General features: G+C 44.1%; 1 protein-coding gene across 1 annotated transcript in view; it reads right to left on the bottom strand.

The window, feature by feature from the left end:
- Positions 1 to 8012: 8012 nt before the first annotated feature.
- The window catches only part of KGD4 (alpha-ketoglutarate dehydrogenase subunit 4), a 57699-nt gene continuing 50752 nt past the window's right edge, over positions 8013 to 14959 (bottom strand). The window contains exon 4 of the mRNA XM_086962969.1: positions 8013 to 8280. Within this exon, the coding sequence (XP_086819095.1) occupies positions 8263 to 8280 (18 nt within the window). The 3' untranslated portion in view covers positions 8013 to 8262. The remainder of the gene's footprint in view (positions 8281 to 14959) is intronic.

Here is a 14959-nt window from a genome sequence, read left to right as displayed (position 1 = left end):
AACGATCTGAATTAAAGCTACCTCCACTATATTCCCCCCCCCCCTTTTTTTCCTTTTTATTTTTTCTGATGTCATAACATCATATGATACGCTATAGGACTACAACCTTCCACATTTTAAGACTTTGAGAAGCTGTTTTTACCGACTGACCTTTTCTATCCACGCCACACCTAATTGTGAGTCTCGGACTTTTTGAAATTCTAACAATAGACGGTCACCTGAAGAAGGCTCAAGAGCCGAAACGCGCGTAGTGGTGTCTACCGCTTTGCCTTCATCACTGTATATTTGTTTCATGTCTATTGATTTTGTATTTTCCCTTTTGTATTTTTTAATTCAAGACTATATAAATTTAAACACATAATCACTTATAAAAACTATATATCAAAAACAGTAGAAAACAAAGAAAAAATAATCAATAATAATAAACAATAAAGCTTTATCAGAAATAACTTGTTTATTGGTTTCTGTATACAAGTGGACTTAACATACCGCTTACTCCAGGTTTTCATCTACAAAAAACCATAAACTAAATTATCTAATCATTGCTTGTCACTTGGCTATAGACCTTTCTCAACTCTGTTTCTTCCCTATGTATAGCAAGTGCAACTGTATTATATAGGGGTCCCCTTTTTCCAAATAGTTACTCTCTTCTATTACACATAGTTTTATATTATTTTGGGCAGAGGTTTTAATATTCAAGCCTCCCCCTTGTCCGACACACAGGTGTGTGGGGTTATGGATCAGATTCGGCTGGCTACTTACATTTTCCCCATAATGATTACGGGGGCTTACTGAACTCCATGATTACTAAGTTAGATTTACATTTATTAAAGTGTGCATGTGATAACAATGGAGACCCTATACCTATCTTTATAGGACAGACGCCACATCCGTTATTGACCACGTTCTAATTCCAGCTAAAGCAAGTAAGTGGTGCTCTATACCTAGGGTTGTTAAGTCGGATTTGAGTAATCATAACTGTATTATATTGATGGTTTCCTTTTAGGGTAAAGCAATTGAAGTTTCACCAAGCCTAATTCCCGACATTGTCCCTACAAGACCTAACGAGGTTGCGTTAAGTGGGATGGAGTTGATCCAATTCAATTCATGCATGGTATCTGTTTTAAAGTGTATAGAGATATTATTTATTGCCTGGAAGAAGAAGTTATCCCCAAACAGTAAAGAGTAAAACAGTTACTCTTTACTTTTATTGGCATTATTAATATAATCAATGATCTCTTGACCCATTCGAGCAAAATAGGTCATGGCCAACATAGAGGTTGGTTAAACAATGCATGTAGAAGAGCCTCCAAAGAACTGAAACTGGCCCTTCACTGTCAACCCAGAGAAAATTTGCTGATTAAATAACTTAGAACAAATTATAAAGATGCTCTTCTTGATAGGAAAAAAGAGCTTCAAGAGGAGGCTTGGTCCAAATTGTCTTATAGATAGAGCGGATAAACCATTTTGTGTGATATTGTCAATTCTCCTTTTTTAAAGAGAGATTCTTTCCCAGAGTTACTATCCCAGGTTACATGTGCACTTCCAAAGCGCCACAAATGTACTGAACACAAAGAACAACTAAGTGGAAGTCCTGCATCAATTACGATAATTTATTTTATGATATTTTCTGACAGGGTCAAAAGTACCACTCTACTCTTCAAAGGTTCGTAGTTTATTTTAGTCAATCTAACTATTTAAACTTGTAAATAGCTGTAGAGTGTAAGATGTGAAATGCATCCAAAAACATCGGCACAGAATTTCTTAAGTGAAAGTAGAACCCTCTAGTCACTAAATACAGTTGGCTTTAATATGAACTCCCCGACAGAGATGAAGCCTGAAGCCTACCCGCAAGCCCGCATGGCTGTTTCACTTCAGTAATCAAACAGGGTGGTATTTATTTATTTATAACATTTATAGAGCGCACTGTGTGTCCTGGCGCTAGAATGAAAGCTCCCCTCACCTGGCCTGAAACTTAATGAACGAAGAGCCATGTTTTCAGAGTTTTGCGGAAGGTCATCAAATATGTAATCCGTCTAAGAGCCAAAGGGAGAGCATTCCAAGCCCTTGCTGCCCCAGAGACAAAGCTTCTGCCACCCCAGCGTGCTTTCCTTATCCGAGGGGTCACGATCAGCCCCAGGTTGGCTGAACTTAGATATCTGCCCGGCCGGTACCATTGAAAGTATGGTGTTAGAAACGACGGGCCAAGACCACGGAGGGCCTTGAAAACTATGCACAAGGTTTTAAAAGAGATCCGTTTCCGCACTGGGAGCCAGTGCAGCTTCACCAATTCCTTTGGTTAGCCTGTGATGAGACTAGCTGCTGCGTTTGCAAGGCCTGTAGTTTGTTAAGGAGTCCCTGTTGGGCATTAAGAAATAGGCAGTTGCAGTAATCAAGGCGAGATAAAACCAGGGCGGTCACCACTGTTTTCTTACACTCATCGGGTAAAAAAGGAAGGATCTTCCGGATTATTTTCAGTGTAAAATTAATGGATGATGTCACTGCATTGACTTGGGGCCTAAAGGTGAGCTTATCATCAATCAGAACCCCTAGGTTCTTGACCTTGGTGACTGGAATGGGGGGTACACCCATCCCTTCAGGCCACCAGCTCGGACTCCAAAAGTTATCACTGGAGCCAAAAAGTAAAACTTCGGTTTTAGCCGAGTTTAACTTTAAACAGTTTCTGGCCATCCAGTTGCTAACCGCCGACATGCACTCTTGGAATTTACTGGCTATGCCTTCCTCTCTACCTGGTAGCAGTGATACCACAATCTGCTTATCATCCGCATATGGCCTCCCATGTAATAAAGTACTCTAAAACTGTCCTAGTGGGGGATTTAAATTATTGGTTCGATAGAACAGACACAGACACCCAAGCTGGAGAACTGAAGGATCTGCTTACAGATCTAAACCTGGTCCAACATATTCACTTTCCTACTCACCAGAAGGGTCACAGCCTGGACCAAATTTGGACATATAACTTACCACCATTCTCTCCTATTATAAGCCCTTGTATTTGGTCAGACCATTATCTCATCCAGTTCCCGCTAGAAATTCAAGGGCAGCACAAGGCCAAACCTCCTATGGGAAAAGAGTTCCGTAAATGGAAATCCATGGACCGCTCTGGGTTCATGGACACGTTGAACAACACCCTTCCCCCATTAGGCGAAGACCTGGAGGTTGACGAGAGGGCACTGTCCTCCTGGCTCCTCCACGCAGCAGATCTGTTCGCCCCCTCTGTATACTTATCTAACATTAGAGGCAATGATGCCCACAAATGGTTCACCCAGGAACTTAGAGCACTTAAATTAGGGGTACGACAGAAAGAAAGACAGTGGAGAGCCACCTACTCCTCACAGGACAGGGAAACTTTCTGCGTCACTAGGAAAAAATATCAAAAAATTTTAAGTCAACACAAACTCAATTACTTTTCCACAAAAATTCTATCTTCATCTAACAAGTCCAAAGATATTTTTAATATAGTCAATGAACTCTGTGACAACGACAGGACAGCCCCTTCAATAGCTCCTACGCAGAAGCTATGTGACTCCCTGAATAACTTTTTCAGAGAAAAAATTGTCACTATTAAATAGAGCATTGCCAGTTCCCCAACGTCACTTCCTTTGGATGACGTCTTTTATAATCCCTCTGTACTAGATGCCTTCCCGGCCATTGATGGTAAAACCTTTTCTTCACTTTTGACGAGGGTAAAGTCCGGATCCCCTAATGACATCTGCCCCCCCCACATCTTCTCGGAAATCGGTCAGACTATCCCTCAGGGTATCCTACCCCTACTAAACAAATCACTGACCCAGGGCAGGGTGCCTACTGGCTTTAAACACGCCCTGCTAATCCCTCTAATAAAAAAAACAGGTCTGGACCCCTGGGACTCATCAAATTATCGTCCCATATCCCTGTTGCCGTTCTTATCCAAGATATTGGAGGCTCACGTCTCCAATTGCCTTTCCAACTTTGTGGAAACCACTGGGTTTCTGGAGCCAAATCAAGCTGGGTTCCGTCCAGGCCATTCGACCGAGACGGTAACCCTGGCAGTCCAGAATACACTTCGGTGTAACGCAGACAGGGACGTCCACCAGGCACTGGTGCTTCTTGACCGGTCTGCTGCATTCGACACGGTCGACCACACTATTTTGGTCGGCCGTGTCGGGCAGGCAGGCCTCAGAGGTACTGCCCTGAGCTGGGTGGAATCATTTTTGTCTGACCGAACTCAAGCAGTGAGACTGGGCACCTTCACAGCCCCTAGAATTAAGAACGACTGTGGTGTCCCGCAGGGCTCTTCCCTGTCTCCCCTTTTATTTAATTTATACTTGCGTCCCCTCTTGTACTCCTTGAGGAAATTCAAAGTGTGGATCTTTAACTACGCAGATGATCTGCAATTGATTTTCCCCCTAGGGTCGCCGGATGCTGTCACTGAGTTTAGGGAGGTCATGGCTCATATCCAGAGATGGATGGGCCTTAACCACCTAAAACTTAACCCAGGCAAGACTGAACTGATCTTGCCTGGGAAGAGCGAACTCAGCTGGGGACCTCAATTTTGGCCTCCGGAGATGGGAAATCCCCCCTCCAAATCCCGCACGGTCAAGAGCCTTGGAGTCACCTTTAGTGAAGACCTCTCCTTGAAAAGTCAGGTAGGGTCAGTTGTTTCCGCATGCTTCTTTCAGCTGCGCAAGATCAGAAAGATTGCCCATTTCCTAACCCACTCTGCCCTGATACAGGTGACCATCGCCCTTGTGCTGTCTAGGCTGGATTACTCAAATAGTTTATATTTGGGCCTTCCAGCCGGGCAGCTCAAGAGGCTGCAGCTGGTTCAAAATCAGGCGGCCAGGCTGATCTGTGGGCTTCCTAAATGGCAGTCCATCAGGCCAGGCCTGGCAGATCTGCATTGGCTGCCGGTAGCCCAGAGGGCGGCTTTTAAAACCGGCTGCATTATCTTTAGGGCATTACAAGGCAAGGGCCCCAAATTTATCATCAACTTGCTTGCCAGATACATCCCCTCTCGCAACCTCCGTTCTGGTCACAAAAGCTTGCTCACGGTGCCGGTTGTTAGGAAACAACGTCAGGGCGGCAGCTCCTTTCATTTCCTTGCTGCCTCCCTCTGGAACTCCTTGCCAGCTTCTTTAAGGTCACACGAGGATATTCTAGCCTTTAGACTAGCCTTTAAGACCTGGCTTTTTAGGGAAGCCTATCCTTAGATGTTCTAAGTTGTCCTCCTGTTGTTGTGTTGTGCTTCTGAAAACTTCCTACAGCGCCATGAAGCCTACGGGCGTACGTGCGCTTTATAAGCTAAATTTAACATAACATAACATAACATAACATATGATGTAAGCTCAAACCCATACGATCGAATGACTGGGGCCAAGAGGAAACATAAACATTGAAAAGGGTGGGACTTAGGGAGGATCCCTGGGGAACCCCGCAGGGTAGCACGAATGGTTTAGACTCAAACTTCCCCAGTCCCACCACCTGGATCCTATTGGTGAGGAAAGCTTTCAGGATCTTAAGGGCCTGCCCTTGTATCTCGCAGGCCTCCAAACGGTCCACCAAGATCGTGTGGTGGACCGTGTCGAAGGCCGCCGACAGATCCAGCAGGAACAGGGCTGCTCTACCGCCAACGTCCATCACTTTTCTGATCTTAATAGGGAGCCAGTGGAGGCTTTGTAGCAGGGGGGATGCTTTAGTGTGTCTTGGCTGTCTGAAGATAAGACGAGCGGCATCATTCATCACCACCTGTAGCCTATTTATCAAGGTTTTTGGTAGGCCAAGGTAGAGGGCATTTCCATAATCTATGCGTGAAATCACAGTAGCTGCGACGATGGAACGTAGCATAGATTGGGAAATGATAGGCACTAATTTCCGTAGCTGTCGGATGATATTAGTACAGCTGCCCACCACTGAAGAGATTTGGCTGAACATAGAGAGGTCACAAACCAGTTTGATCCCCAGGCTCTTCACGTTCAAACTGGGTTTTGGGGCTGGACCTAACTCTGCGGGCCAGTAGAGGTCACACCATGGTGAGGTGGTAGATGAAATAACCAAGACCTCAGTCTTGTCTGGATTGATTTTTAGGAGGTTTCCTGTCATCCACTGGACCGTGTGTCTCAAGATATTCTGAGTGTGGAGTTGGGCGGTGTTTGTATTGTCAACACTCAGCAGCAGCTGCGTGTCGTCTGCGTAGTTATATACTGTGCAGCCCATACTCGCCAGGGAGGCAATCAGAGGCTGCAGATATAGGTTAAACAGCAGTGGGGATAGGGCCGAGCCCTGAGGTACCCCACATTCTATTTCTCCCACTGCGGAGATTTCTTCTCCGAGTTGTATTCTTTGTGTCCTTCCTGACAGAAAGGACTGCAACCACTCGAAAGCCCGGCCTTTGATGCCAAAGTCACTCAGCCTTTCCAGTAGCAGCGCATGACTGACAGGTGGCTGCTGCTGTAGCTCGTCTTGGTCTTGGTTGGTGCTGGAGTAGTGCAGGTCCGGATGCAGGTGAACTTGCAGGAGTTGCAGCAGAAGGGTCCGTGGGTGCGTCTCGGGCGGCTCGGTAACAGCCCAGGAATCGGCCGGCGTTGAGTGTGTTGAGGGTGGCGGCGTCGTACGTCTGGCGGGTGGGCTGGGATCTGCGGGGGCCAGGGGTCCTGGCACTGGGCGCGGTCCAGGCGCGGACGGGCTTACCTTTGGCGCACCTTCGGCGCTCAATCTGTGCTCCCGATGCGCGGTCGCTCTGGGGGCGTCATAAATCTGGAGCCGGGAGGGCGGGTCAGCTGGGAGGCGGGAGCGGGGCGGCCAATGGGCTGGTGGTGGGCGGGGCCGCAGGGAGGCAGCGGTGGGAAATCGGCACAGCCGGGCGGCTCAGCCGCAGCTGGGTCGCTCGGCTCAGCGGCGGCTGGGTCGCTCGGCTCAGTGGAAGCAGGCAGGAAGGTGTCGGCAGCAGGAGGGGTGACCCGGCCTAGTTAAAGGCACAGTGGTCACTCCTGGGCTCTCGCTGCAATCCCCTTAAATCTGGAGCCGGGAGGGCGGGTCAGCTGGGAGGCGGGAGCGGGTCGGCCAATGGGCTGGTGGTGGGCGGGGCCGCAGGGAGGCAGCGGCGGGAAATCGGCACAGCCGGGTGGCTCAGCGGCGGCTGGGTCGCTCGGCTCAGCGGCAGCAGGCAGGAAGGTGTCGGCAGCAGGAAGGGTGACCCGGCCTAGTTAAAGGCACAGTGGTCCCTAACTTGACCTTCAAGGGAGTTAAAGATTATCTCCACCTTGCTTAAGAAGAACTGAGCCAGATCCTCACACAGTTCCAGACTGGGAGGTAGTATTGGTTTGTTGTTTCCTATACCGCATGTCTGTTCCATAGTCCTCCTTTACCAGCAGCTTGAATAAATAAATCGGTACGGCCATGAGGCATGAAAGCAATTGGCTTATGGGTTTAGATGACTGCGTGATCATGTTCTATACTAGGAAAATCAGCCCAAAATGTATCACTGTAGCGTCTAATGCGCGGCACTTGGCAGGGCTGCATAAGTTACCAGTAGCACTACCCAGATCCGTTTGTATGCAGTAAGCAATGTAGTTTTGCATGGAAAAGGAACACTGGCAGGAGTGTCAGCAATTAAGTAGCAAGTAGCAGCAGCTGACGTCAAAGGACAATAATAAAACAGCTCATCCCAAATACAAGGGGAATTTATATTTTCAAATGATGGGTCGGTCTTAATACAATATACTCTCCTCTGTCTCTTTTCCTTTATGTCCTTATACCCACAAAATCCCTTCCTAATGCAGGACATTAGCAGCATTACCACCAAAAACCTCAATAAGCATTCCATGACCTCAAAGAACACACTACAAAAGTTACTTAAGCTGTGCATACATTCAACAAAGGTACATCAGTTATTAATATTTTAGAGAACATGAGCTGGTGTGTGGCAGACATGACCTCAATCCTTAAGCAAAATGTAAAACATGGAAACAAAGCCATATCGTTGTTAAATAATGGTTTCTAAACAATAGCCATTTTCTTTAAAAAAAAATTATGTTTAATAACTGAAGACAAACTGTGCATATATATTTTGTAAAATTGTCTCCTGATAAAAATCATTCTTAGAACCATAAATTACAGAGAGTGGTATGAGGTAATACATTTCAGAAGAATTGTACACCTGCTTTTATTAAAGCAACTTATTGTTGAACACTTCAGTCGTTAATCGAGGAAGGTTTTAAATCGACTGCTTTCAATATTGATGAACTGGAAGCATTGGTCATGTCAATCTGGCCCTCCACGCTGTAAAAGAAAAGAAGTCATTTATTAAATGTGCGCTACTCAAAAGGCATATGTCTGAATGCTTAAGATAGGAGGCATACATCAAATTAAATGCATACAGTAACTTATTTCATTAAAATCAAATACAGTTAACTCAATCATTTGCCCCTTCCTTTGGGCTGGGGGACGGACCCATATTGCCTCCGACAGCTGCCGACAGCCACCCTATGATGGATGGGGTTATGGGAATTGCAGACCTGTACGGTTACTACAGTGCCTCGCAGGTGATTGTGGTGAACTACTGGCCTCATGGGGACTGGAGTCACCCAGGCAACTGGGCTGCCGGGGCTTGACCAAATCATGGGCATCCTGTACGGTTCCCAGATTTGCCAGTTCCTCCCAGACATTACACATGCGGTCTTTTTGAGCCGGGGCGTAGTGCTTCGCCTTACGGGTTGGGACTGTAGATTAACATGCATGACTCTGGCTGGGGACACTGCTACATCACCCTGCAAGCTTGGACAGGTTTGTGAAATGAGCAATTTCCTTACTTGGGGATTTCTGGTCCATGGCCTGCATTTAGATGTTCCAAGCTCTACAAGAGCAATATCAAGTTTCTCGTACTCAATTTCATAAGTACATACAATTACAAAACGCTCCCTCCACCCTACTCCCCTTGGACACTATGGTCCCAGAATTTAGTCCTCCAGAGGCTAAACTGTTGACTAGCAGACTTAACAAAGGTGCAATATCACAGGTTCCCCATTTACTGGTACTTAATTCCCCCCGACTGGTTTGCGAGGCAGATGTGGGATGCATGGGTCGGGGAACTGGAGGACATTGATTGGAGGGTCGCTAGGATGGGAACTGGCCATCCCCACATAATTTAGGTTGATGAAACTCAACTGTCTCCATCTAACCTATATGACCCCCCCGCTCCCCAGTGGGCCCAGCAGGCAGGCATGATTTTACAGGCCAACAGCTTTTGTTGCTCGGCAGTGGATGTAGATTTTTTCCACATGGTTTGGTCCTGTCCAGCTTTGACCCCATACAGACGGGAGATAGAGCAAGAACTCGTCAGTCCTTGGCTGGCCCATGGCTCTCTCCTGAGAGTTGCCCTCCTGGACCTGCTGAAGGATGGGGGGGACCGAGACTGAAGCATGCCTTTGTGGGGGTGGCCACACTGGTAGCTAAGAGGGATATTGCCCAGGCATGGAATTCTAAGACCTCTCCTTCGTTGGCTGCCTGGCAGGCGGGAGTAAGCTGGTGTGCCCAGCAGGAGAGGCCAATTAACATGGCCTGGGGCTGTCCACAGAATCATGGAAGTTTAGGGGTAGATGCTGGAACTTTCATGGTATGGGGTTATAAGACTGATGGAGCGATGTGCGTGTATTGGGGGCGGTCGGTGACAGTTGGTTGGACTGTACTGTTGCTCATGGTTTATGAACAAAAACTCAATGAAATTAGTAATTTAAAAAAAAAAAACAGTACAAACATATTACCAAAGGGAGCGAAATAAAAACACAAACATCCGGTTATGTTATGTTTGGGGAATTTATACAACACATTTTATTACTGGTATTATCTTGCAGCACTAACAAAGGTGCGTGTGCCTTTCTGAAGATTCCTTTTTTTTTTTTTTAAATACTTTATTATTTTCACCTGGTATAAAGTTGCAAAAACATTCAGATATTATTTCAAATTAAACAAGTTCGTCATATACATACATAATCTGTTCTCGGCTTATAAAATATTAGTACATAATATAAATCATTACTAAATGTCAATTCAATTCAGTTCTAATTTCCCCCATATTTTCTCATATTTCCGTAACGATTTGACGCCTCTAAGTTCTGCTAGCGTACATTCCATAGTTTTGATTTCATTAACCACATACCACCATTCCAAAGCGTTAGGTGGGTTAGGACTGACCCAAGCTCTAGCTAGAGTTAGTTTAGCACAGGAAAGTAAGATAGATAACAATATGGTGTGTGGTTGATTTATAGTATATAAACCTAATATTACCATAGGGGCTGTTATTGGTGTACTGGTAACATTTTTTATAGCTAAGATTTTCCCCACTTCTTCCCAAAACTTCCCAAGTTTTGGACATGTGAACAGCATGTGTATGAGATCAGCTGCATATTCGTCACATTTTGGACATTTGGTTTTTTCTCCCACATTATTATTGAAGCCCAAAGATTTTTGCAAAATGCTTAGCAAGAAGACTCGCACCGTTACTGCCTAAAATAGTAAGTACACAACAACACAGGTTTGTGATGGGGAGGGACACATCAGCCCATGTAAACACGGCAATAACTGCTTTTGACATAGCAGAGGTAGAGTCCACTCCCTTAGCAATGATTATGCTTGATGCTGAAAAAGCATTTGATCGGGTGGGGTGGGACTATTTATGGCATATAATGGGACACATGGGGTTCGGCAGGAACTTTTTAAATGGGATTCGGGCACTTTATGATAATCCTACCGCTTATATTAGTTACTGCGGCCTCACATCAAATTATTTTGCAATCAGGAGAGGCACACGTCAAGGGTGTCCCTTATCACCTTTATTATTTGCCTTATCTTTAGAGCCGTTTTTAAAGGATAACCAATCAGGAATAATACCATTTAAAACCAATAGGCAGAGCCTAAAAATAACCGCATACGCGGACGACATCGCCATTTATTCAACCGAGGTTACTGACTCTCTGAAAACAATTAATTTAGAAGCAATTAAATTTGGTAAAGTATCGGGCTATAAATTAAACACTCACAAAACTCAAATAATAGCGAACTTCGTTCCCCCCCAACCAATGCCTGAAATTTGTAAGATTGCGACATATCTAGGAGTACAAATCACTTCAAATATTAAAGAGCTAAACAAGATTAATTATAATAAACTAATGAAATCTACGACCTCGAATCTAAAAAAATGGCATCGACTCCCACTAAATCTAATCGGCAGAATAAATCTAATAAAAATGAAAATTATACCCAAATACTTATATCTATTCAGATCAATTCCTTTGGCACAAAACAGGCTTTTTTTCAAACAACTGGACAGCGTTCTCTGTAATTTTATCTGGGGTTATAAGAGAGCTAGGAGATCGCTAAAGATGTTAAAAAATCAAATCGGATCAGGCGGTCTTAATTTTCCTGATCTGAAACTTTACTTTTGGGCCTCTTTTATAAGGCGTATTAGATCCTTATTAGATTCAGAGAATCTGCTTTTCTACCACCATTTACTTTTAAAAGGAGATTCCAACCAATTTTTTCTTCGCATTACAGACCCCAATTTCTACAAGAGGGTTAAATTTAAGACCGCACAGGATTTAGTAAAGATATGGAAAGATATACTAACCTACTGCAAAAGTACTATATTTCATACTCAACTAACCTTATGGGACAATCCTGGACTACCTAACATATTTAGCGACGGGGAATCTCGAAGGTGGCAATCGAAAGGAATTGAGGTACTAGGGGACTTATATACCTCTCAAGGCATAATGGAGTTCTGCATCTTAAAACAAATATATGGATTGTCCGACACACACGAGTTTAAATATAGGCAAATATACGACTTTTTAGTACGTAAGAATAAAATCAAAGTCTTATCGAGCGGGGGTATCTGGGACATCCTAAACTCAAAAAAGGAGAAATCAATAATCAGCTTGGCATATAAGATCTTTATAGATTTAAGAACGAATGATAACGAAATAATAGCTAATAAATGGAATGTAAAACTGGGAACTAATATAACAGGAAAACAAATAAGCAATTCGTACACTAATATTCATCACTATGTAAGATCCTCTAGCCTTCGTCTACAGCAATATAGAACTATATATATATGTTATACTATACCCCAGAAAAGATTTCAAAATGGGCTTTCTGAAGATTCCAACACAGACCAGAGACTGATGTAGCTAGTGAGGACGGCCTTATTATGTACACGTGCATAGTTCAATAAGGGAACTTGGCCGTGTTCAGTAGTTTGTGAGAGCATGACCTTAATATGTGTTGTAAGGACACCAGTTCAAGAAAAATACGAACCAATTAAATTATGGGTTTAGGAATATGGATAAAGTCAGTGACCAACAGAGAATCACTATATTCAAAAGCATTTAAAAACTAAACCGAAACAGAGCAACCAATAGGCCATACGTACCAGAGTTTAGTGTTTTTTAAGGTCAATTCACTTAGCTTGACCAGTTGATATCGGCCCCTAGAAGAATGTCTGTGAAGATGGATTCTCACCAGACTGAAATAAGAGCTTGAAATGTAAATATGGCCAAGTCTTTGGTTGGTCCAGGATTCCAGGTAGTGGCATCAAAACAGGATAAATACTGGCCCACTTATGCTAATAAGTGTGCCAGTACTTATCTTGTTCGAAGTAGTCTGGATGGCGGAAGGCACTCTTGTTCCAGCAGAAAGAGACATTGACCAAGAACAGGAGTCTACATCTCAATGGTTTCCAAACTTTGGATCTGGAAGGAAATGCTGGAACAGGAAGCTACACTACTTGAAGTGAAGATGACCAGAAAGTCATAGACTAATACCCAACAGACTAAAGCCTATGTAGAAGATGTCAAAAGGCTCCCAGAACATGCACAGGCAGGTGAGCACAAGCGACGAATGGGAGGCGATGGAACCATAAAAGTACAACTCAGATTATATCTTAGAAGCAGTCAACAAACCACACAGCTGGTGTTCTACTGGTACTATATTTAAGTACAGCACTTGCTTTACCGCTTAGACTTTACTCCATCCAAATGACAATTGTATTTTAGCCTAATTCCCTTTCATATCTCATTTTCAGTACCTCATGCAACCAATTGTAATACTTCACCACCCCCATCAGAAAGCAGGCACAAATTCTACCTAAATACCGCTAATAAGCATAATTATTACCAGATGCTACAACCTTTGTTACTGCCACTGACCCAAAGACAACCAAAAACTCACTAATTATTCATAAGATCTTTCCTCCACACCAACCCACCATTCCCCCTCTGCTCTAGCACAACCAATCCACATCAGAGCCGCCTCCTTGCTTCTTGAATTCCAAAAGAAGCTGCAGCCCTGGCTCTGAGTAAATCCCCCTGCTGGGCTACCCTCACACAACGGCAAAGTGTTATGTTATGTTATTATTATACTTCTATAGCGCACGGCCACTCCACGGAGTATCCCGGCGCTTTATCGAAGGAACCCACCGAAGAAGGGAGAACATAACACTGAGAGGACACGCAGATACAGGAAAGCAACACCAATTTAAGGGAAAAGCCATGTTTTGAGGGCCTTTCGGAAGGACAGAAGGCTAGAAGCCTGTCTTAAAGAAATTGGGAGGTCATTCCAAGCATGAGGAGCTAAGTAGCGAAAGGACCGTCCTCCTGCTCTGGCGCGCTTGATAATGGGAACATTCATTTTAGATAGGGACGAAGATCTAAGAGATCTCGAGGGATGATACCAGGACAATCGTTTGGAAATATATTTAGGGCCTATACCATGTAGGGCCTTAAAAGTCGTGGTCAAAGTTTTAAAAAGAATCCTTTTGGCAATAGGTAGCCAGTGTAGGGTTGAAAGAAGATCAGTGGCTCTGGCTCTTCTTGGAAGACCAAAGATGGCTCGGGCCGCAGAATTCTGGGCGATTTGTAGAAGCCTAACCAGATATTTGGGAAGTCCCCGAAACAAAACATTCGCGTAATCCAGCCTAGAGCCGACCAGTGCCTGGACAATGATTTTCCTGTGCTGGATGGACACTAAGAGGAGAAATTTACGAAGCATCCGAAGGATGCCGAAACATTTCCCAGTAAGAGAGGAAATATGCGGTCCGAAAGATAAATCACTGTTGATAATAACTCCCAAATTTTTGGCCTTCAAGGATGCCACGATATCCACACGGGAGATGCGTGCTTTTCAGTCACAGATAACATAACAGCACATATTGGATTACTGGTTCATATTCCTTTCATCACTAACTCTGATGTAAAGCCAGATGCAGTAAGATCAACTATCAATTCCCACCCTGATAAGGCAAATTCCCATCTAGCGGCCCCCGCCTTCCTACGCTTGAAAAATTTTCATCTGCAAGTATTTCAAAATACCACAGTCAACTAATAGCTGGAAAAACATAATTAAATTCTCCATTCCCAAATATGAAAACAACTAACTTGCCCCAAAATGTTCTGAAGCACAACAAAATTACCCAATGTTCATGACAACCAAAATCGTCCCCACGTGCCCAGAGAAAGCCCGAATCTTTCAAAAGGTACATATTTAGCAATCCAAGCTTCCAAGTACCCAGGCACTCGAAGACAATGCCATTGATCCTTCGCCTGTACTGAATTATCTGTGTATCCACAATACATTTGCAGAGCTGTAATAGTCCTGTCAATCATTGAATGAAGGGAACTGCTTGAGCCAGTTATAAGCAAACTATTAGAGAGGCCCGTCATGCTGGAAACATTTTATGGCCTATATGTGCACTGGCACTCTTTCCATGTCCACAAGTATACGGAACATGAACACCTTAAAGGGCAATTCTAGTCAAGAGAGCCATTTTTAAACAAGCCATTATTATCTGATGAAAAGTATTCTGTAGAAATAAAATATATCTGTATAAAAATAAAGCTGGTTTTAAAGAACGAACACAGAGTGCCACTTTCGGATATTATAGATTTGAAAAATGCTGACATCA

The sequence above is a fragment of the Lissotriton vulgaris genome, chromosome 3_1 (genome assembly GCF_964263255.1).
Source record: "Lissotriton vulgaris chromosome 3_1, aLisVul1.2, whole genome shotgun sequence".
NCBI classification, from domain to species: Eukaryota; Metazoa; Chordata; class Amphibia; order Caudata; family Salamandridae; genus Lissotriton; species Lissotriton vulgaris.
Note: the sequence above shows the minus strand (reverse complement) of the source record. Positions and strands in the feature narration are given on the sequence as shown.